This window comes from Lissotriton vulgaris, chromosome 12 (assembly GCF_964263255.1).
Source record: "Lissotriton vulgaris chromosome 12, aLisVul1.2, whole genome shotgun sequence".
Lineage (NCBI taxonomy): Eukaryota > Metazoa > Chordata > Amphibia > Caudata > Salamandridae > Lissotriton > Lissotriton vulgaris.
In genome coordinates, this window is record NC_141700.1 from 149,146,784 (window position 1) to 149,168,370 (window position 21,587).

The window sequence follows — 21,587 nt, forward strand, 5'->3', positions numbered from 1 at the left end:
GGGAAAGGAGTTGTCCAGTGCGCGGTGCTAGGATTTTTTGCTTTGCCTGAGTTTCTCCGCCTTGTCTTGCTCTGCGACGATGGGGCGGCGACTGGGGAGGTGGATTGTGGGGTTGGCTGGCGTGTGGTGGGAGAGCTGGTCACATTGGGGCTAGTGGTTGGTATTAGGCCGCGCTGTGCAGGGGGGAGAGGCCTTGCCTACTGTTGTTGGAGGACTGCTTTGCTGTTGGAGTTGGGGGGAGTATACTTGCCACTATGATCACCACACAGGACACCTACGCCTTTACACACATTTCCTACTATGCCTCCTCATACCTTTAAAGTCGTGACCTTGAATGTCAGGGGTCTGAACAATCCTGTTAAGCGGCGGGCGGTGCTTTCCCTGTTAGAAAATGCCCAAGCGGACATATGCCTCCTTCAGGAAACCCACCTGTTACCACAGGACACACATAGGCTGCACTCTTGTAAATTTCCGACGCAGTTCTTTTCCTCCGGTACTACCAAGACAGCCGGGGTAGCGATTCTAGTGGCTCGACATTTTAGGGGGGAACACATTAACAAATTCGCAGATATTAAAGGGAGGATGTTGGCACATAGGTTCCGGGTGGGGGGCATTACATTCACGATAGGCTCCCTTTATAGTCCCAATGATAAACAGGAGCGGTTCTTGCAGTCTGCGGTGGAAGAGATCTCGGCCTCGCCGGACAGGCATGTTATCCTCGGGGGCGACCTCAACATGGTCTTTGATTTGGTGGTGGACAGATCGGCGCGGTGCTCCCCGCAAGTCGGGGAGTTCTCAGCTGGTTGTAAAGCTAGACTTGCGGAGGTGGACCTCCAGGACCTCTGGCGTCATAAGCACCCGGTAGATAGGGACTATTCGTACTACCACGCGCATAAGACCTACGCGAGGCTTGACCATCTTCTGGTCACCTCGCCGGTGCAGGCTCTGGCGTCTGCCGTGGACATGGGGGTTATTTCCCTGTCGGATCATGCCCCTGTTGAGGCCTCCTTCTGCTTGCCACCCTCTGCCGCCCCGGCGAAGATCTGGCGCCTCCGGGATACTCTGCTCCATAGGAAAACGGTAACGGACCGTATTGAGCAGGTACTCCGTGAATATTTGGCGCACAATGACAACACAGATACCACCAGAGCCACCCAATGGGCGGCTTTGAAGGCTGTCCTCAGGGGGGAGTTTTTGTCAATCTCCGCGGCCGAAAATAAGGAGCGCAGGATAAAGAGGGATGAGCTTACTGACAGAGTTCGGGAACTGGAGTTGATCCACCGCAGAACTGGGGCGGATTTGGCGGCAGCTTAAAGAAGCAAGGAAACTCCTTTCCGCCTTAGATGTAGACCGGGCGGAATATGCGGCCCTCCGACTGCGCCACGCCTTTTATACTGGGGGGGGATCGCTGTGGCAAACTTCTGGCCAATAGACTCCGGGCCACTAGGCAGAGCCAGTTGGTGAAAGAACTCTCTGACTCCACGGGCGGTGCAGTAACTGACGATGCCTGCATATCGGCCGCGTTCCGAGGGTTTCACGGAAACCTCTACGCTGGTGACCCATTGGATGTACCGGCTATGACCTCCTATCTGGACTCGGTCACTCTGCCCTCCTTGGATCCTCTACAGGCGGACCACCTGAACAGGGACATTAGCATAGAGGAAGTAGTGACGGCCATTGCCAGACTCAAGCATGGCAAAGCACCGGGTCCAGATGGCTACTCTGCCCTTTTCTATAAGACGTTCTGCGGGTCGTTAGCCCCAATTCTCACCCGCCTTTTCAACTCTTTCGCGGAGCCTGGAGCCATCCCGCCTGATCTCCTGAGGGCTTCCGTCACGGTCATCCCCAAACCGGGGAAAGATCCTAAACACTGTGGATCTTACAGGCCGATATCTCTCTTGAATGTCGACCTGAAACTCTATACTGGGATTTTGGCCAGCCGTCTGGCGCTCCATCTACCCGGCCTTGTCGACCCGGATCAGGCGGGTTTTGTTCCGGGACGGCAGACGGTGGACAATACAAAACGGGTGGTCCACCTGCTGGAAAAGGCTTCCCGGATTCCGGGTCAGAGGATGATGCTCACGGTTGACGCAGAGAAGGCGTTTGACCGCGTGCATTGGCCCTTCTTGGAACAAGTACTGGTGAAGGCGGGTATTGGAGAACGGTTTCGCACTATGATCCTCAACTGCTACAAGGAACCCTCAGCAGTGTTCCGGGTTAACGGCCACACCTCCACAGCCTTCCCCATCGAGAGAGGCACCAGGCAAGGCTGTCCACTTTCGCCCTTGCTCTTTGCTCTCTACATGGAGGCGCTCGCTCAAAGGGTGCGGACGCGACCGGCAGTGGAGGGGATACGGATGGGTGGATTTACCCATGCGGTCAGTCTCTACGCTGATGATGTCATCTTCACATTGGCTACACCCCGGACATCACTTCCGGCCTGTATGGAAGAACTGGCAGCGTTTGGCACGGTCTCTGGCTTTAAGGTGAATATGGGGAAGTCAGTGGCTTTGGATATCTCCCTGGCGCCTGATACCAAGGCATATTTGCAGAACAGGTTCCCGTTACTTTGGTCCTCAGAGGCGATACCATATTTAGGGATTCAGATTGCCCCTACGTTGCCAGCCATGGTCTCGGCCAACTACTTAGCTTTGGGAGTCAAGATCAGGAACGAACTAGGCCGCTGGAATCACGGCATCCTCTCCTGGTTGGGTAGGATTGCTGCCGTCAAGTTGACGATTTTGCCGCAAGTGCTCTACTTATTCAGGGCCCTGCCGCTTCAGCCGCCGAAGGGTTGGATACAGCAGTTGCAGTCGGACGTGGCAAGGGAAAAAGCCTAGGTTACGCAGGGCCCACTCCCTTTTGTCTCCTGACGCTGGAGGTCTAGGCATTCCCGACTTCCGTAAATACTTTCAGGTGACGCAATTGAGATATTTGGTTGAATGGTGCAGGTGGGAGTTGTATAAGCATTGGCTTTTCCAGGACCAAGCAGTAGCGGGGCGGCCTGTGCAGGAGATACCGTTCCTACACCGGACCCACCGGCCTAAGAATCTCTACGCCTCTTTCATTACTAGGGTACCTTTGCGGGTCTGGGATGCGACCTACCTTAGATATGACCTCACCACATTTCCTTCGCCGCTCTCGCCGCTAGTGGATAATCCTGCCTTCACCCCCGGAATGGAGAAAGGCGCCTTCACACATTGGCGGCAGGCAGGATGCAGAGCATTATGTCACCTGTATGGCCCCGAAGGTGTCATCCCGTTCACACAATTTCGGCTGGAATTCTCACTCCCCGAAACGGAGAGACACCGTTATATGCAGGCCCGGCATTGGGCTCTTCAGCCACAGGTGAGGGACGTGGCGGATAGGATGCTCTCACCGTGCGAGAGATGGCTATTGTCCCATACATCGGACTCGAAACTAATCTCGGACTTATATAAATTCTTACAACTACCCTCAACACACTTTCACAATCCAGGGAGGGTTAGATGGGAACGGGAACTTGGGAGGACACTGAGCCCCAAGGACTGGGACCACATATCTTATAGGGCGCGCCACTCAGCATATCACATGGGCCTCACTGATACCTTTACTAAAGTGTCCACTTACTGGTATTATACGCCTGAGCGGATCCATGAGTTCGACCATAGTAATACAGACACATGCTGGCGGGGGTGCGGACAACGGGGTACGCTCACGCACATTCTATGGGACTGTCCTCTCTTAACTGGTTACGGGAAGGAAGTGCTGGATGAAATTGATTCTCATTTCGGCATAGAGCTCCTGCGCTTCCCGGCATATACCCTGCTAGGACTCCCAAATGATCTAATGTATCCCCTCAAGTCCAGAAGAGGCAGGCAGATCTTATTGCACTCGGCTCTGCAGTTCAGAATATCTTGATATACTGGCGCACAGACACAACGCCCACGCTTACGGGCTGGCTCCACAGACTTTGGCACGTGCTGGGTATGGAGAAATTGTCTTTGGTGGTGGCTGGGGATATAACGCAATTTAATGAACTGTGGCAACCATTTCACTCTCTGCTGCTCACGGAGTTCAGGGAACTCACCTGTCCGAGATACCTCCGCCTTATGCGGCTTACGAGCCCGCTAGCGCCAGATCAGTGAGCGAGATGAGACCCTCCTCCCCAATTACCTAGAGCCTTGGGAGATAGGCTGCAAGTTGGTAGCGCACTGAACAGTGAGTGGGGTGGGTGGGGGGGGAGGAGTTGGGTGGGGCAATGGGACGTTGGGGTGGCGGGGGGACGTTTGTACCACAATGTTGTGTCATGCCAGACTCTTGCTCTTTTTCATTTGCCGATCTTATATTGCTGTATACTTGTTTGGATGTGTCACGCTGCATAAAAATACTATAAACCTAAAAAGCATGGTGCTCTGCCTACAAGTCTAGGAGGCATTGGTGGCTGCACTGTAGGCAGTGAGATGTCTGCAGGTCAGGTACAGACCTTAAATTATGATGAGTGGTTCTCTCCTAGGGAGGCAGAGGCCTAGTCCTCCGCCAACCTGGCAGGTTGGCATGGGTATGTATGGTAGTAGAATATCTGTCAGAATATTATCAGACATGAATATCATGCACTAAATTTTGTTAGTGAAAATACCGCATTGTTGTAATTAGTAGACAATCCACACCCAAAGGGATGATATTTTTGCAAATTATATTTAGATCACATTTCTTTTGTCAGTCGATATTTCTGCATATAATATTCTGACATAAACATCTGGTGAGCGGCAAACCATGGAATAAATTAGGCCTTAAGTTCTGTGTTATCACTGGGTATTTATGTGGAAAAAGTGTGATGCAAAAGGGATTCAGTTTTCCTGGCTCTGTTATTCTTAGTACCTAGGCTCCTTCCTGTTGTCAACCTTTCTGCATCCTGCCAATTAGTAGAATCAGAAACTACCTTTGTAGCTGGTTTAATACAAAGTTTTGTGAGCTGATACTACTCCAAATATGTATGCACCAAGCAGCATTCCCCTGTTCCATGTATGCAGGAGAAACTTTGTAGGCGCTTCAATTTATATAAGCACTGGCAAAGCCAATAGGTCTGGCTATATTATAAGTGAAAGCGATTCTGTGCTGAGTGGTACATTTGTGTGTGGATGGATGAGAAGGATGTCACAAAAAATTCAGATCTTAACACATTTTAATTTTTAAGTATGTTTATTAACAAAAATAAGAAAAATAAGCAAAAAAAAGACAATTCACCATTCAGACAGGCACGCTTCGCTGACTGAGAGCACAGCCTATAATGCTGACTGTCTCCCAAATTCCCACTCCTTTAATATATTTTCTTTATCTAGAATGGCATACCAGAATGTACACTTGATGATAATTGGGGCTTTAGACAGTGGGAGTACGGTAAGAGATGGATAGCTCTCCTGGGAGCACTTAGGACCATGAGACAAAAATAGAAGCAGCAATTTCTGCAGAGCTAATTAAAATCAGAGTTCTCGCTTTCGAGTGCCAATTTGAAACTGAGGCGGGGAAGGAGAACCCAAATAGGTTCAAGGCCGGGAAGTGACCCTTGGCTGAAAGTTTGACTGCAAGATCCATCGGTCTCCTTACTCTAGTGAAACTCTAAATAGGATGCTACTAAAGAAATGCAAACATAGCGACCAAATGGGTTGGTAAGTATGGCATGTATGAGTATGGTGAATGGAAGTTTCACAATTGAATGCACACAAATAGGATACTAATGAGATCCTTGAGAGGCCCTGACGAAAGCCAACTAGCCCGGTGAGAAATTGGTGTGATCGCTGAAACATGTTGACCCGGTGATACAGATGACACTAATTACCTTAGTGCATCCCCACCTACTTTGAACTCTGTCACTGCGCCCTTTGAAAATAGAATTAACCCTCAGAACACCCTAGACTATTTTAAATCTAGGATCCCACCCAGTAAACAAAGAGCTCCCTTAGGTACCATGGTTGAGCCTGTCCAGATACACTAGGTACCTGGACGAGGACTCTATGACGAAGCATGTCACCTTTCATCCCAGTGGGGGAGAGTCCTTTTAATACCATTGGGTGATCCCCTTGGGCTGGTATTGAGAGAGAGCTAAGCACAGTAGCGGTTTTCTCCTGTTGTTTTTATGGTACAAAATGGTTGGCAGGTAAATAACATAGCAAGCATCAATAAAGCATCAACTAACGTCAAAGCAATGCATAAATGTCAAAATGAGTTAAGGAGGATAAATGAGTTCACATGATGAATGAGGATGCATCCACAACGCGGAAGATTATCGAGTGGAGCACAGCTACCGAGTGGCGGTAAGTAGCTATGGGGACTGGAGGGGCAAACTGCCGGTCTGGGAACCAAAACCGGCCCTTGCAAAGTGCTCGGCGGGGGGGGGGGGGGGGGGCGGGGGGGGGTTGTGGGTGCCGCCGAGCTCTTGGCCAAGGCCGGTTTTCGGCCGATTTTGCTACAGGGCCGATTTTGCACACCACCCATGCGGCGCACCGGGGGATTGCCCGCTGCCCGCTACGGCCAGTCCGGCCCTGGCTGCTAAGAAGGTTTGACAATAATGTTAAACCCTCTTAGATATACGTGAAACAGTCCAATGAATATTTTGTTTGTTCTCAGATAAAAGGGAACTTCCATATCTCATTTGTGGGCATGTATTTTCTTTAGCATCTCACCCGTGGACTATCATATTAAAACTACTGCTACCCGAGTGCTTGATGTAAAATGACTAGCTGTATTTGTGCCACCAAAATTCACCCCTTCACACTCAGGAAATTAGAATTGGTTTCTTAAAGAGCACCAAGGGCACATTTGCACTGTTTAAAATCAATCCGGTTGGGCGCTGTGAGAAAGTGCAGTGCACTTGCAGGTGTGAACAGTGCACCGTGAAGACAGTGCACCGCGCACCAGTGGACGCAAGCAGCAGAGCTTGTACTCCTCTGAGATACTCATAAGCATTTATTTTAATTCATTATTAGCATTGTTTTTTCTTTACAAGGAACAATAAAACAGTAGTACATTGAAGGATATTTCCAAATTATAAGGAAACATTTTGAAAACTATTCGGCAATCCCAAGCCACATACCGTATGTTCAGCAAACTCTTCAAGCTGGAAGGGACATACGCCCCAGTGAATGGTCTTGAAAGGGTCCTCGGGCCATCAAGTAGAGAATCATTTGAAGACAACACTGTGTGCACCCCAAGCTCAAGGTCTTCTAGGTGCTGCATTGCTGTAGGCATGGAGAAACACCAGTACACAATTGTTTTAAGGCACAATTATTTTACACAGGCATTAGTTTTACAAAAGAGCATTGCATCCCCAACTCTGCAATAAAAATGACACCAGTGACACAAATAGACAAATGTACACCTCTGGCACGTTTTGGTGCAAGGCACATGCAAGATCACGCAGAAGTCTGAGTCCTGCCCTGGCCTCCAAGTGGAGAGGGGGAGGGCTGGAAGTAGAAGGCAGGAGGAAGTAAGAGAGGGGGTAGGCTAGAGAAGGAAGCAAAATACTTTTAAATAAAGAAGAAAAATAAGTCACTTACTTGGCTTGTACATCCTTGCTCCTCCCGATCTTCTTCTCCTCTTCAGCATAGGCAACGCCACCTCCCTTAACTGTTCCTGGTGCCTCTCTTGTGCTGTTAACCAGCATTCGAGAAGCACCAGGATTGAATGGAGTGGGCTGGCGGAACTCTCCTTCAGGCCCTGCAGGCCTGTGCTCTGTCTACACCCAGCTGTCTAAGACAGCTGGTTTGACAGCTTCACAGTGCGTATATCTCACTCTTTGGCCGGCACTAGACAGCCAGCCAAAGTGACATGCGCACTTTGGAGCATCCAGTCAGCCACCGCTCCTGTCCTCTGCTGCCAATCAGCAGCAGAGGACATGCCCAGCACGTCTCTAGGCTCAGGGGTGACGCTGCTGCAGTGTACATGCCAGAAAAAAAATGGCAATGAAATCTTTTCATTGTCATTTTATTTTTTCTTTGAAACTAGAAGTGGGCATGGGGGGGGGGAGGAACCGGGTTTTAGAACCCAGCGGCGCCAGGGGCACGCCCAAAGTCTTCGAGTTTACCTGTCTTGGTATACAGAGACACGGAATACTTCTGGAAGGCGTCAGAGATCAAATTTATTAGCTGCAGCTAGTAACAGTAATCCCAGCAATACAACATGGTGTACAACTCAGGGAACTGCTCAAATTTCGTAGAGCAAGACATCAGTATTTATCCCAATTTTGCTCATTATTAATGCACCACCACTGCGACAAACACTGACGAATAGAAAACTTTTTCCCACACATTATCACATCATAAAAAGCTCGATTTACATTGTACCAACCCACAAGTTAATTATTAGGAATGTCCCAAATTCAATTTCCACGAGCCGGACAAACCCATAATTGAAAGCACTACCCATGTAATGAAAAGACATACGGAAAGAAGCAATTCAGATATTAAGTAGGATAAGATATGTGTAAGAGAACTAAAAGTTAACGATATCCTGAACAATGATTGGCAATTTCAGACAACGATCAGCTAGGGAAATTGGCTTCGCAAAGGGTCAGTTTCAGGTAATGGGGTCAGCGTCTTACCGTCCACTCGCAAGTCAGAAAAGGCCTAGTTAATATGTACATGAACAACAAAGCCCATGCAACTTTGTTCTTTTGGTTACCTCCACGGCCTACGTGATGGCAACACAAAATGAAGGCACGGACAAAATGGAACCCATATTCGAGACAAAGTCTCTGAATACGTAATGAACTCTCTAGTTAACGTGGCAAATTCATTCCATATTAGCCGTCCTTACTAGATACGGTACAACATCACCAAAATCGTGACAGAACCATAACCTCACAGGACAAGGCAGAATTTTACAGAACCTCAGGGGGAGCAACGCTTCCCCACCCAAGTGAAGAAACAGAAGCTACAGCTACTAAAATAAGCAACATTCTAAGATCAAAAATGCCAGCCCCATTTGTGACCAAAGAGGGCATGGGTAGTTTGCGACACCAATGAGTTAAACCAATCAGAAGTCCTGCATCATTCAGTATTCAGTACCCCTTCAGCCACAGTTCATCACTGACAAGCTCCTCTACTCCTGGCTTCCTCCCTACAGAAGGCATGCAGCAGGGTAATGCCCAAGGATCCGTCCGAGAACAGTGGTGACGCGCAATCTGGAAGGCAGCCTGGGAGAGATGGCGTGCACCACGAGAGAGTAGTGTACCTCTGGGAAGGGATGCATGAATTGAGGCAGTGGCTATCAGGGAGCCAAACCTGAGGGCTCAATTGGCAGCAGTGGGATCTTTACCTGCTGGCACTCTTCCACCCACTCTGGGGTCCTGGGACGCCCATGCTGGAAGTGGAGGGGGAGATAGAGAGAGCACAGCAGCAGAGGAAGAGGGGAAGCTAAAGGCACTCACTCCTATCAGAGCGCAGACCTGGCAAAGGTGTAATTTCACTTAATAAATCGGGAAACGCTGTGGTAGCCGTACCCAGTCCAGTCCATTTCTGAGACACCAGGTGTGTCCTAGGGACCGTGAAGGCTAAGGCGAGTGTGTTACCAACAGTACTTAGAAGAAAGAGGTATCGAAGGATCTGCTAAGGGGCTCTGGTGACCGAAGGATGACCTAAATGACAAGTGATAGAGGAGCTGCAGTTAGAGGGTTGGTAAGTCATGACAATGATGCTAACGTGTGTTAGTTTCCATTGAGTCTCGGCAGAATGGTGTGAATAGCTTGTCAGCTTTTTAAACACAAAGATTTTAAATGTTCAAGCCAGCCAGTCAGTGGGTTTAAGACCAGATGAAGACTCCTGGATAGAACCGCAAGCCAGTATGATTCCCCCTTCTAAGGCAAAGTTGGGTACCTTAGAGCCCATTTCTCTGGATTGTTCTAAGCTGGCTTTGAAGGCCTTTACATCTGTCTCTCCTGCAGATCGTATCTCCCTAAATTACTTGCATCAGGGGCTAGCATTATCAATCCTGTGGCCAATTGGATTTTAAATACATCAATAAAGACAGCCATAGTTCCCAATGTGTGGAAGCAGACAAAGATTCTTCCGCTGATAAAAGACAAAGCCTTCAGCAGATCCGGCCAAGCCTGCAGCAGATCCGGCCATTCCTGCTTACCATAGGCCGATCTCCCTACTGCCTGCCCTGCCTAAAATTTTGGAGCAACAAGTTAATACACAGCTTTCCAGACTTTTGAAAGCAAACAATTTGGTTCACCCAAGCCAGTCAGGCTTTAGAGCCTAAAATAGTGTGGAGACAGCACTGGTAGAAGGATCTGAATGTATTAGAGGAACTCTGCATGCCGGGGGAGTGGCTGTGTTGGTCATACTCGACCTATCGGCAGCATTCAATGTCTTCAGGTCATAGGAGTAACAGTGCAGGCCTTGGACTGGATAATGTCATTTTCAGCTAAGAGGAGCCAGCAAGTCTGGATTCCTCGATGATCTGCCAACCCATGTGATGTACTGGTGGGAGTACATCCGGGCCTGAGCCCTACCCTTTTTAATTTACATCTCACCCCTCTGGCTCAACTATCAGAAGCTCTGGGAGCTAAAGTGATCTCTTATGTGGATGATACACAACTGCTTTTCTCCTGTGATAAGGGAGTTGAGTTGAAGGGTGGACGGTTTAAAACTTGCCTGACTGCTGTTTTTCATAGGTTAGCAACTGCTCAACTCAAATGCAATGAACACAAAACAGAATTTCTCTTCTTTGGAAAGATCTCACCAGGTTTCTGACCTTTTGGCCAGATGATGCTTCTCCGCCAGGCCCCCATAAAGACTCAGTTAAAACTCTGGGTATTACATTTGATAACAGGCTGCCCTTTAGGCCTCAAGTTAAAGTGTTGGTAGGCACTTGCTTTGGGATTATGAGGTCCCTAAAGAAATGTCTGCCTCTCTTATACTTTTCAGCAAAGAAAACAGTAATTCAGGCGCTGATAACATCCAGAATCGATTACTGTAATGCACTATATTTTGGCTTATCAGAGTACCTAATGGACAAACTCCAAGAGATCCAGCGTGCGGCTGCCCGTCTCCTGCTAAATTTTCCTTTGAGAACAGAGTTTGCTTCATTTGCATGCACTCTATTGGCTGACCATCAGGGAAAGAGTCAAATTTAAGGCTCTTATATTAGTACATGATGCCTTATATCAATAGGGCCCCTCTTACCTTAGAGCAAGAGCTGACTTTCATAACTCCACAAGGCAGCTGTGATCCGCCAATAAATTGTTGGCAGAGATTCCGAAGATTCAGCGAGTAAGAGCAGGTAGAAGGTCTCTTGCGTTCCTGGGTTCGACAGCCTGGAATCAGCGGTCTTCGGAGTTGAGGCCTATGAGTGATGCAGCACTGTTTAAGAAGAAGCATAAAACTTGGCTTTTTGGGCAAGCCTGAGCCTCTTTCATATTCTGATCTCACTGCTTTGCGACGGGACACTCCTCGGAGTAGCTGTGCGCTGTACAAATTGCTATCATCATCAACAACTGATTTCCCTCAAATGAAATGGCAATTTTGTCATGCCATTGACATTATGGCCATCATAGATAAGAATGAAAGAGGAGCTGGTCTACTTCAATAGCCAGCATACCTAAGCAAATTGTATTGGCTCAGACGTATAGAAAAGCAGAATACTTTGGGCTTGTCCAAAACTTGATGGACACACCAATATGCCAATGGCTGATGAAGGTTAAACTAAGAAAGACAATGGCCAAAGGGGTGGACCTAAAGCCCAATTGCTCTCAATATTTGTATTTTTCAGTACTGATGCCATGAACTCTGGCAAACAAATACATACCCTAACAAAGCATACGAATACATCGCATGCCATTACAATGCCGTTGTTACAACATCCGCGTTGTTAGAACGCAAACCATTACATCGCAAGTCATTACAATGACTTGCTGTAGGGGGCGTACTGGACTTAGGAATAGTATTATTTACTATTCCTACTCCATTTTGTGCAACAGCAGGGAAGGTGTTAGGTTCTAAATCAAACACCAGTACGCCCCTTACAGCAAGTCGTAGTAATGACTTGCGATGTAATGGTATGCGTGGTAACAACGCAGTTGTAACAAATAAGTTGTAATGGTTCTGCGTAGAGGAGACAGCGTTGTAAATGCTGTTTCCCTGGCAAACAGCTAATTGTCCGTATCTAGGGCCTAAAAATGGAGCTAGGTAGTGTCTGTTTTCTGATTAATAGCTGTAGGGTCGATAATGGAAAAAGACATTGTAACTCAGTCAAATAGAAATTCAAATATTAGTGCAACTCAGTTTTAACAACAAATCCATAAAAATAATCAACATTTCATTAAAAGGTAAGAGGAGTATCCTGTAAATTGACCAGACAAAATTTTGCACAAATAATATTTTCCACACATAAATCAAATTATACCTGAGATCACTCTTACAACATGTCCTTTACTAACAATTACAACTATAAAATGTACTCTAAGGTGTTATTTCTATGTTTCACAGCATTGAATTCAGATTTGCCAACAGGAAAACAAACCTGAGGTGATGACAATGATACATCGCGCAAAAAGACAAGCATGCAACTTCTTTACTGGGTTCTCTTAACAAAGGACCAAAATAACCTTTACTTTGAAGTGCATATCCATCCTACGAACAAAATGGAAGTCCGTATCCTTCTCTTTAAAAATATTATCATAACAGCAAGAGACATTAAAAAGAGCGCTTCGCATAATTTAAAGCGCCTCAATCATAAAGGTATGCCCCTAATGCGTGGACTTGCTTAGCTCTAAAGTGTCTCTGCTCATGCAAGACCTTTTCTAAAGATTATTTGTTATACTTTGTTTTTGAATTTTTTGTTTAAATCTGCTGGGGAGTAAAACGTTCTGGTTGACTCCAATTAAATGTGCCCTAATTATATTTAAAACAGATAATTCCACAGGAATTGTACTAAGATAAGAGACCAGGCTATCACGTTTTAATGAAGTTGTTGGGCTGTTCCAGACAGGTACCTACAGACCTACCGGAATCAAGCTAAGGGGCTTATTTACAAGCCCCTTGCGCCACCGGTACCTCACTTTTTCCTGTATTAAAAATGACGTACCAGCGGCGCATGGGGCCTTGTAAATAAGCCTCTTCAGGTTCAATTTACAGTTTGGGATGCGGGGTACTCCATCTTTTACACACGTTAGACTGAACTCCTTAAGCATGGATCATGACGAAGGGGAATCTGGTCCCCCAACAGTCCCTAGAAGATTCAATTTTCTGCCCTCCAGAATTTAAATAAATATATATTTGCACCTCAAACCTATACCCCCCAAATGTTACTGTGGGATACATATAGTTCTATAAGCTGTGCATAATTGGTTTAATCACAAACTAGCAGCCGCCCCAAAGGCGGCTCACTGGGAGTGCATAGAACATTGTTCTCTTGTTGTAAGCAATGCATTCACCCGAATTATTTCCAGACATGAAAGGGGAAGGCACTCACACTTTTCGTGGGTGTCTCTTTAATGTACATTGTCCGGGGGTTAAGCTTTGTGGACCAACCCATGTTGTGAGATTTTAATACATTTTTGTGAGAGCGAGAGCATTCATGAAAAAGGCAGATCATTAATTAAGCACTGGCGACCAATTCAATCAATCAATCAATGTACTTGTAGAGCGCGCTACTTACCCGTGAGGGTACCAAGGCACTGAGGGAAGGGGGGGGGGGGGTGCTGCTACCTCTCGAAGAGCCAGGTCTCGAGGAGTCTTCTGAAGGTGAGTAGATCTTGGGTCTGCCGTATGTGGGTAGGGAGGGTGTTCCAGGTCTTGTCGGCGAGTTAGGAGACGGATCTGCCGCCGGAGGTCGTTCGTTGGATGCGGGGGACAGCGTCGAGGGTGAGGCTGGCGGAGTGGAGCTGGCGGGTGGGGGTGTGGAAGCTGAGTCTGCTGTTCAGGTAGGCTGGTCCGGCTTTGTGGAGTGCTTTGTGTGCATGGGTGAGGAGCTTGAAGGTGATCCTCTTGTTGATGGGGAGCCAGTGCAGGTTTCTTAGGTGGGCGGTGATGTGGCTGCGACGAGGGATGTTGAGGATCAGACGGGCGGAGGCGTTTGGATGTGCTGTAGTCGTCGTAGGTGTTTGGCTGGGATTCCTGTGTAGAGTGCTTTTCCGTAGTCCAGTCTGCTCCTGACGAGGGCCGCTCTTCTTGTTTCGGTCGGGATCCACTTGTAGATCCTGCGGAGCATGCGGAGGGTGTTGTAGCAAGAGGAGGAGACGGCGTTGACCTGCTTAGACATGGAGAGGGAGGAGTCCTAGATTGCGTGCATAGCCGGTGGGTGTTGGTGCTGTTCCCAGTGTGGTCGGCCACCAGGAGTCGTCCCAGGCTGAGGGGGTGGATCAGAGGAGGAGGACCTCTGTCTTGTACGAGTTCAGCTTCAGACGGCTGCTCCTCATCCAGTCGGCGATGGCCTTCATTCCCTCGTGGAGGTTGGTTTTGGCGGTGTGTGGGTCCTTGGTGAGGGAGAGGATGAGCTGGGGGTGTAGTCGGCGTATGAGATGATGTTGAGGTCGTGATGGCAGGCCACTAGTGCGAGGGGGGCCATGTAGACATTGAACAGCGTCAGGCTGAGGGATGAGCCCTGGGGGACGCCGCAGATGATGTCGGTGGCTTCGAAACGGAAGGGTGGGAGGCGGACACTCTGGGTTCTGCTGGTGAGGAAGGACGTGGTCCAGTCAAGGGCATTCTCTTGGATTCCGGCTTCTAGGAGGCGTGTCTTTAGAGGTTGCGATGGCAGACCTTTCGAAGGCAGCTAACAGGTCCAGGAGGATGAGGGTTGATGTTTCGCCGTTGTCTAGTTGGCGGCTGATGTAGTCTGTGGTGGACTGGGACGGGTCCAAGATGTTGTTGTCTTCCAGGTGGTGGTTCAGTTGCATGTCGACGATTTTCTCGATGACCTTTGCCGGGAACGGGAGCAGGGAGATGGGCCAGAAATTCTTGAATTCCTTGGGGTCTGCTTTGGGCTTCTTGAGGAGGGCGTTGATTTCAGCTTGCTTTCAGCTTTACGATGTTGATGACCTTCCGTAGTTGGGGTGCGATGGCTGCGTCTGCTTTGTGAATTCGTGGTGTGGGCAAGGGTCAGACGGAGATTCTGAGTGGATGGAGTTCATGACCTTGCGTGTCTCGTCGTCGTTGACGTTGGACCATGAGTTCAGGTGGGTGGTGCTGGTGGTGATCACAGGGGGGGCGGAGTCTGCCGTAGTCGGGAGGTCGTGGTGTTGAAGCTGTCATGGATGTCAGCGATCTTGTGGTGGAAGAAGATGGCTAGTGAGTCGCACAGTTCTTGTGAGAGTGGGATGTCATTGGCGTTGGCGCTGGGGTTGGAGAGTTCCTTTACGATGCTGAAGAGCTCTTTGCTGTTGTGCATGTTGTTGTCAAAGCGGTCTTTGAAGGAGGATCTCTTGGCTAGTCTGATGAGGTGGTGGTGTATGCGGGTGGCGTCCTTGTGGGCTGCGTGGTTGTCCGGTGTGCGTTCGTGCAGCCATGTCTTCTCCAGTTTTCGGCATGCGCGCTTGGAGGCCTGGAGGTCGTTGGTGAACCATGTGGCTCTCTTGTTGGTGTGGCTGTTGGAGGGTTTCTTGAGCAAGCGAGTGTGTTGGCGCAGTCGTCGATCTACTGTCTGAGGTTGTGGGCTGCAGCGTCAGAGTTGGTGTGGTCAGTGGGTGGGTTTTTGGCAAGGGAGGTGAGCAGCTGGTCTTCGGTGACTTTGCTCCAGCAGCGGCGCGGCAGCTGTTGGGTGCAATGGTGGTTGGTTGGTTTCTTGAAGGTGAAGTGGAAGCAGCAGTGGTCGGTCCAGTGGAGTTTGGTAGTGTGATCGAAGGCGACGTGGGAGCCTGTGGAGAAGATGAGGTCAAGCGTGTGGCCGGCAGTGTGGGTGGGTGTGGTGACGAGTTGTCTGAGGCCGAGGTTGGCAAGGTTGTCGATCAGAGTGGCGAAGTTGGCATTGTTGTTCTCGAGGTGGAAGTTCAGGTCCCCGAGGAGGATGTAGTCTGTGGAGGCGAGTGCGTGGGTGCTGGCGAGGTCGGCGATGGAGTCGCTGAACTGAGCCCGGGGTCTGGGGGGTCTGTAGATGAGTGTTCCTCTGAGGGTGGTGTTGGGGTCGGTGTGAAACCAGAAGTGCAAGTGTTCGGCGGTTTTGAGGGTGTTGTCTGCGTGGGTGGCAACTTTGAGAGTTAACTTGTGGATGATGGCTATTCCGCCTCCGATTCAGTTGGTGCGATCTCTGCGGGTGATCTTGTAGCCGTCTGGGATGGCTATGGCGATGTCGGGCGCCGAGGAGTCGTTTCACCAGGTCTCGGTCAGAAAGGTCATGTCTGGGGCGGAGGTGTCGAGCAGATCCCAGAGCTCGACGGCGTGTTTGCGTGCGGAGCTGGTGTTGAGCAGTATGCAGCGGAGGAGGTTTCGTCCAGTCCTTGGAGGTTTGGTGTTTCTGTCGCAGGTGAAGCTGCAGGTGCGGCAGGAGAAGAGTCCGTGGGTTAGTTTTGGGGCGGCCTGGAAGCAGGTGTGGTTTCGGCTGGCGTTGAGTGAGTGGATGGTGCTGGAGTCATAGTGAATTCTTGTGTCCTGCCGTTCGCGGGGTCCAGGGGTTCTGTCGCTGGGCATGGTCCAGGCACGGACGGGTGCAGACGGGCTTGCCTTTGACGTGCATTCAGCGTGCCAGCGTTGTGCCCGCTGCATGCATTCCGCGCGCGCGTCCGCTCCTCAGCCTGCATATGAGAAGACTTGGGAAGGCGGAGCAGCTGGGAGGCGGGAGCACGGAGGCCAATGGGTGTGCTGGGGGGCGGGGCCGCAGGGAGGCAGCGGCGGGAAGGCTGGGTCCGGAGCGGTGGGGGCGGGGGGAAAAGGAAAAACTGGCGCGCAGGGCGAGGGAAGCCCAGGAACCAGGAGGCGGCAGCAAGGGGCACTGGAATCAGCAATCCACCAGCCAACAGGTGATGAGTGGTGTGGGGGCGACCTGCCTGCAGGCGATTGACTGCTTTCAGTAGAATTGGAAAATAACTAGTCTTCTGAGCTCTTTATCTGAAATGTGCTAGGATTGACAATGTGCAGCAATCCATGGTCCAGAGAACTGGTCTCCCCCAGTGAATCACCAAATGAGAATCTATTTTTTTAAGCAGCACCTACTCTTTAATGGCCACCGACTCCATTTTAAACAAAGACATTTTTTTCCCATTTGGGAAGCAACCCCAGGGATGTTTGTCTGCTCTTGTGAAACGAGACCTGGTTAATTAATATTAGTTAAGAAGGTCGTTTTGCAACTACCTGCAAACAGGAATTTTGTGATTCAGCTTAACAGTATATGAGTTGCATGGAAAATGGCATCCCTGTCCAATAACCAGTCAATATGCAATTACACACCCCTGCTTTGCAAATAGGGCTATTAAATCAGGGCCTTCATTACCTATTTGATGGGAACCCTCGGTCAGTCCAGAATCTCACACATCCATTAGTGATTCCAAGTACCTTCCATTACACTTATTTAGGCTCTGGGCAAAAGGGCTGAACTGTGATAATACATTCAGCTAACCCATAACATTTTGTTGGTCATCTTTTTCAGAGTAATGTTTCAGTGGCACAGACTCTATCACAAAACCTACACAGCGAAGTGCTCTACTGTGCACGGCTTAGGGCATAGCTTCTATAAACCTCCAACAGTGGTTATGGAGTGATTACTGGCATCCATATTCAGTGTGATCAGCCTCTTCCATCACTAGGATACATTTTCTTACCATCAATCAATCAAAAGATACTTTATTCGGTTAAATAAAAACCACAAAAGTGCATCACACGCATAAAAACAAAGATAAAAAGTACATTCATCATAAATACATGTCTTCAATATTTAAATACTATAAAAAGATTTAGTTTAAAAAAGGCCTTTCCCTAATTTCAGTTGCTTAAACATTTCTTTCTACTTCTTAGAGCACCCACCAAAAAGCTTACTACATTAAAACAAATATTGTGGGACTGTAACATTTGAAGGTGGATCAGGGCTGGTTTTACCTGTTAAAATCCCTTCCCTCTGAGCAACAGTAAAATATAACAATGTCTTAGAGTCTGGTAATGATCACAGAAAAATATAAAGTGCACTGTATCTTGGACAGAGAAGTTATCACATGAGCATTGCCTTTGATCTTCCACCTTTTCTTACCAATAATTTAGGAGTGTTTTTCAGATTGTTCATGATGTACGTGGCAAGGAAGTCAAATTGTCATAACCGATTGCTTCATCGTCACAATTTTTCACCCTGTCTCAGAGCATCTGACACAAAACGTCCTAAATGCACACAGAGAGACATGTCAGTTCCGATTGGAAGACTTACAGCTGCTGAGGTGGGAGATGTTTACCCGTAACGAAGTTCACAGCTACCAACGGAAGGTAAGACATCATGCGAGAAAACATAAAACAAACATTGGCAACTGCAATTGTTTTGACTTTTGAATATTTAAAATATGTCTGTACGCCTCAGTATTAAGACAGAAAATATATCACTTGAATAGAAGTAGCAGGTTATTAGTTTCCAAACACACATAACTACCCAATGTTTCTGCACTGCGTGCAAAGGTCTGTGTGTGAGTGAGGAAATCTACGCTTGTACCACCTGTCCTGCAACTAATGTTTGTATCAGGGGTGATATTAGTGATGCTGTGTGCTCTCTCTGCTAGAATATCACTGAGGTTTGGAGAAAATCTTTTCACTCTGCAAACACCAAAATGACTAGCACTCTCCAGGGAATGGCGTGTGATAGACAATTCAGAGTCATGGGTTGAAGACCGTAATGTAGATCAAAGGGTACAAAGGGGAGAGCGCAGGGTGCAATGTGGGACTGTGGGGTGCAAGCGGGGACCGCACAAGGCAGGAAGGGGTCCACACAGTCTAAGAAGGGGAGCGCAAGATGTACCCCACTCCACTTGACCTAGGAAGGTAGAGAGGCAAATGGGTCCAGTGGAATACTGACCTCTGGTTACAGGCTGACCTATAATGCCACCGAGGTATCGTTTAGATTGTGATTTAGGCCTTTAGGCATGTGATGCACACAGGAAACACCCAGCTCAGCTTTAAGTGTGGAGGAGTGAGGTGTTATTCACTTTTTACAATGGCTGGTGATCTGCTTTAGAGAGAAATCTGTATTTAATATCATGAAGGTGCCCCCTGGTTAATGTGTAAACAAATAAGTGCTGTGATTCTCTTCAGGAGGCACCTTGCACAAGCCCATTTCTCCTGTTAGCACCACCCAAAACAGAACCAACTACTAACCATGGATGTTGGGAGAGGATGCCATGTGATGGCCACAGCTGTCAACTTCGAAGCTGAGGAACCAGTTTTGAGTCTCGGCGTCCGCTCAACATCCTGTGATTCTAGACAAATCCCTTAATCTCCCATTAAATGAGTGTCCTTAACTGGTGCACATGAAAAGCACTGATTTTGATGATTAAGTGCTGTGCTGAGCACCGGAATCAACCGGCTCAAATTAAGCACTAATGGTGCCTAAACACTCACTTGCATTGTTTTTTTACCATCCCTTAAATGCCAGCATATACTTGGCGGTGACTGACAGCAGAAAATAAATAAAAACGAACCGCCAAATAGGGCTTCCTTTGATGGCATATACTCTGTCAAGCCATCAAAGGAAGTTTTGGCATAAAAATTGCGGTCAGCCCAACTCAAAATCGGGCTGGTGGATCTTGGAATTTGGCGGACAGGGTACTCCATCACCATTGCAACAGAGTACCTGTCCGCCAAACTCTAAATCATCCCCCAAAGGTCCACCTAATGCAAATCTCTACTGACCCTTCTACTCATGGGAACAGTCCACCCGAACCTTGTTGCCTACTGCTTTTTTAGTTGGGAAATTTGAGATTCACACCATCTGAATCTTAATGATTAAGTTACTCCTCTGGATTTGGACTTTCCTCATTTTGTTTGTGTCAGATGGATGTACTCTATAGAAATGATACTCTTTCGTTCTTGTCGGCAACTGAATTTGTCGGCAACTGAATATCATTCCCAATAAGTACTATTGAATCACAAAAAGTATTTTGCCAGATAATGGAGCAACTAATATAGTCCTGTGGCTTGTGGTATGCCATGCCCACTAACTAGGACTACATCCTCACTCTGTCTTGGTGGCGGACATATCTGCTAACTAGACAGAATGAAAATACTGTTGTAAAACTGCTTGCAATAACTTTCGTAATTACAATTTCATGAGGCCAACTAGCTCATTTGAGGAGGTAGTGACATGTTAGTCCACGCTTAATTGTAAATCTCTACCTGGAAATGGTGATAGCAAAAAAAGTGCAGTATTACACTAAGGTGTGTTTATAAATGTACATGTGTACACATGTATAGTTAGCTTTGGGCATCGAGCTCTTTGTATTTGCTTACATAATATTGCTAACAGTTAGACGTTTGGTCGATATCCCTTTAATACTGTATGCAAAAGATAAAAAACAAGGAAAGAGGTTTCTCGTGGGCCTTATTCTTGTCCCACAGAGGCCAGATGTATCAACCTTAAAGCATCATGTTATCTCTTTATAGTCTATGGAGGAGATGTGGGAGCGGTGTGCCTGGCGGATCACTGATGCAATCCAGTACATTGTGGAGTTTGCCAAAAAGATGGATGGCTTTATGCAACTCAATCAGAATGATCAAATTGTGCTACTGAAAGCGGGTAAGGTATACAGGATCATAAAAATCTATGTCACCTGTCATTTCATATTGGTGGTTTTTGAGTTATCTTATATTGTCCACCTTTCAGGAGCCATGGAAGTGCTTCTGGTGAGAATGTGTCGAGCCTTCAACTACCAGAACAACACTGTCTTCTTTGAGGGAAAATATGCTGGGCCAGAACTCTTCAAATCACTGGGTGAGGCGATTCTACCTTAGATATAAATTTATTAGCTTGAAAACAAACAGGCTAATCTCAGCTCCATGCTCAGGAAATTGTTGGAACTTTGGATAGTGGTTGAATTTATTGTGATGCTTGGAAATTGCACACCATGCTTACCCTCACAACGTAAGGCACTTCATGTTTCAAGTAGAAAAACATAAGTAAATGAGAAGAAGTGGTGGTCAATAATGGGTTAACCGCTCAACCGCGGCGGAAATTCCGCGGCGTGGCAGTTTAACGGAGTGGGCGGGGCTGCGTTGGCCAACAGACGTGCCTAGCAATACGGATGTAGTGCTCGCGGCGGCCGTTAGCTGACGAACGCATGGAAGGGGTTAATTGACATCTTTTAGACTGGGAAACAAGGTTTCTAAGCACTGCCTCAGGCTCCCTACATAGTGTCCTTCTGGTCAAATGTTATCCCTATCCCTCCATTCCAGCATCTGTCAAAAACATTGATGGCCACATAAATAGACTTTTATATTGTTGAAATGTCATAATATCTGCAAAGTGCTCCTGTGAAAGGTTTAGTACCAGAATATCAAGTTTGTACACTTGTTAAAAAGGGCTATTTGGTTGATTAAGCTGAACACCCTTGTGCAAACATTTTGTGAATCAAGCGAATGTATTTTCCTGGGAGCTGACACCGTACTAGAATAGTTACTGCCATTTTCCTTCACTATGCAGTTCTGCAT

The 21,587-nt window shown here is 47.8% G+C and overlaps 1 protein-coding gene across 1 annotated transcript in view; it reads left to right on the forward strand.

The window, feature by feature from the left end:
- Positions 1–21,587, forward strand: part of RORC (RAR related orphan receptor C) — a 158,381-nt gene that overhangs the window by 95,832 nt on the left and 40,962 nt on the right. The window contains exons 5-7 of the mRNA XM_086945523.1: positions 18,259–18,380; positions 20,544–20,676; positions 20,764–20,871. Coding sequence (XP_086801649.1) covers positions 18,259–18,380; positions 20,544–20,676; positions 20,764–20,871 — 363 coding nt within the window. The remainder of the gene's footprint in view (positions 1–18,258; positions 18,381–20,543; positions 20,677–20,763; positions 20,872–21,587) is intronic.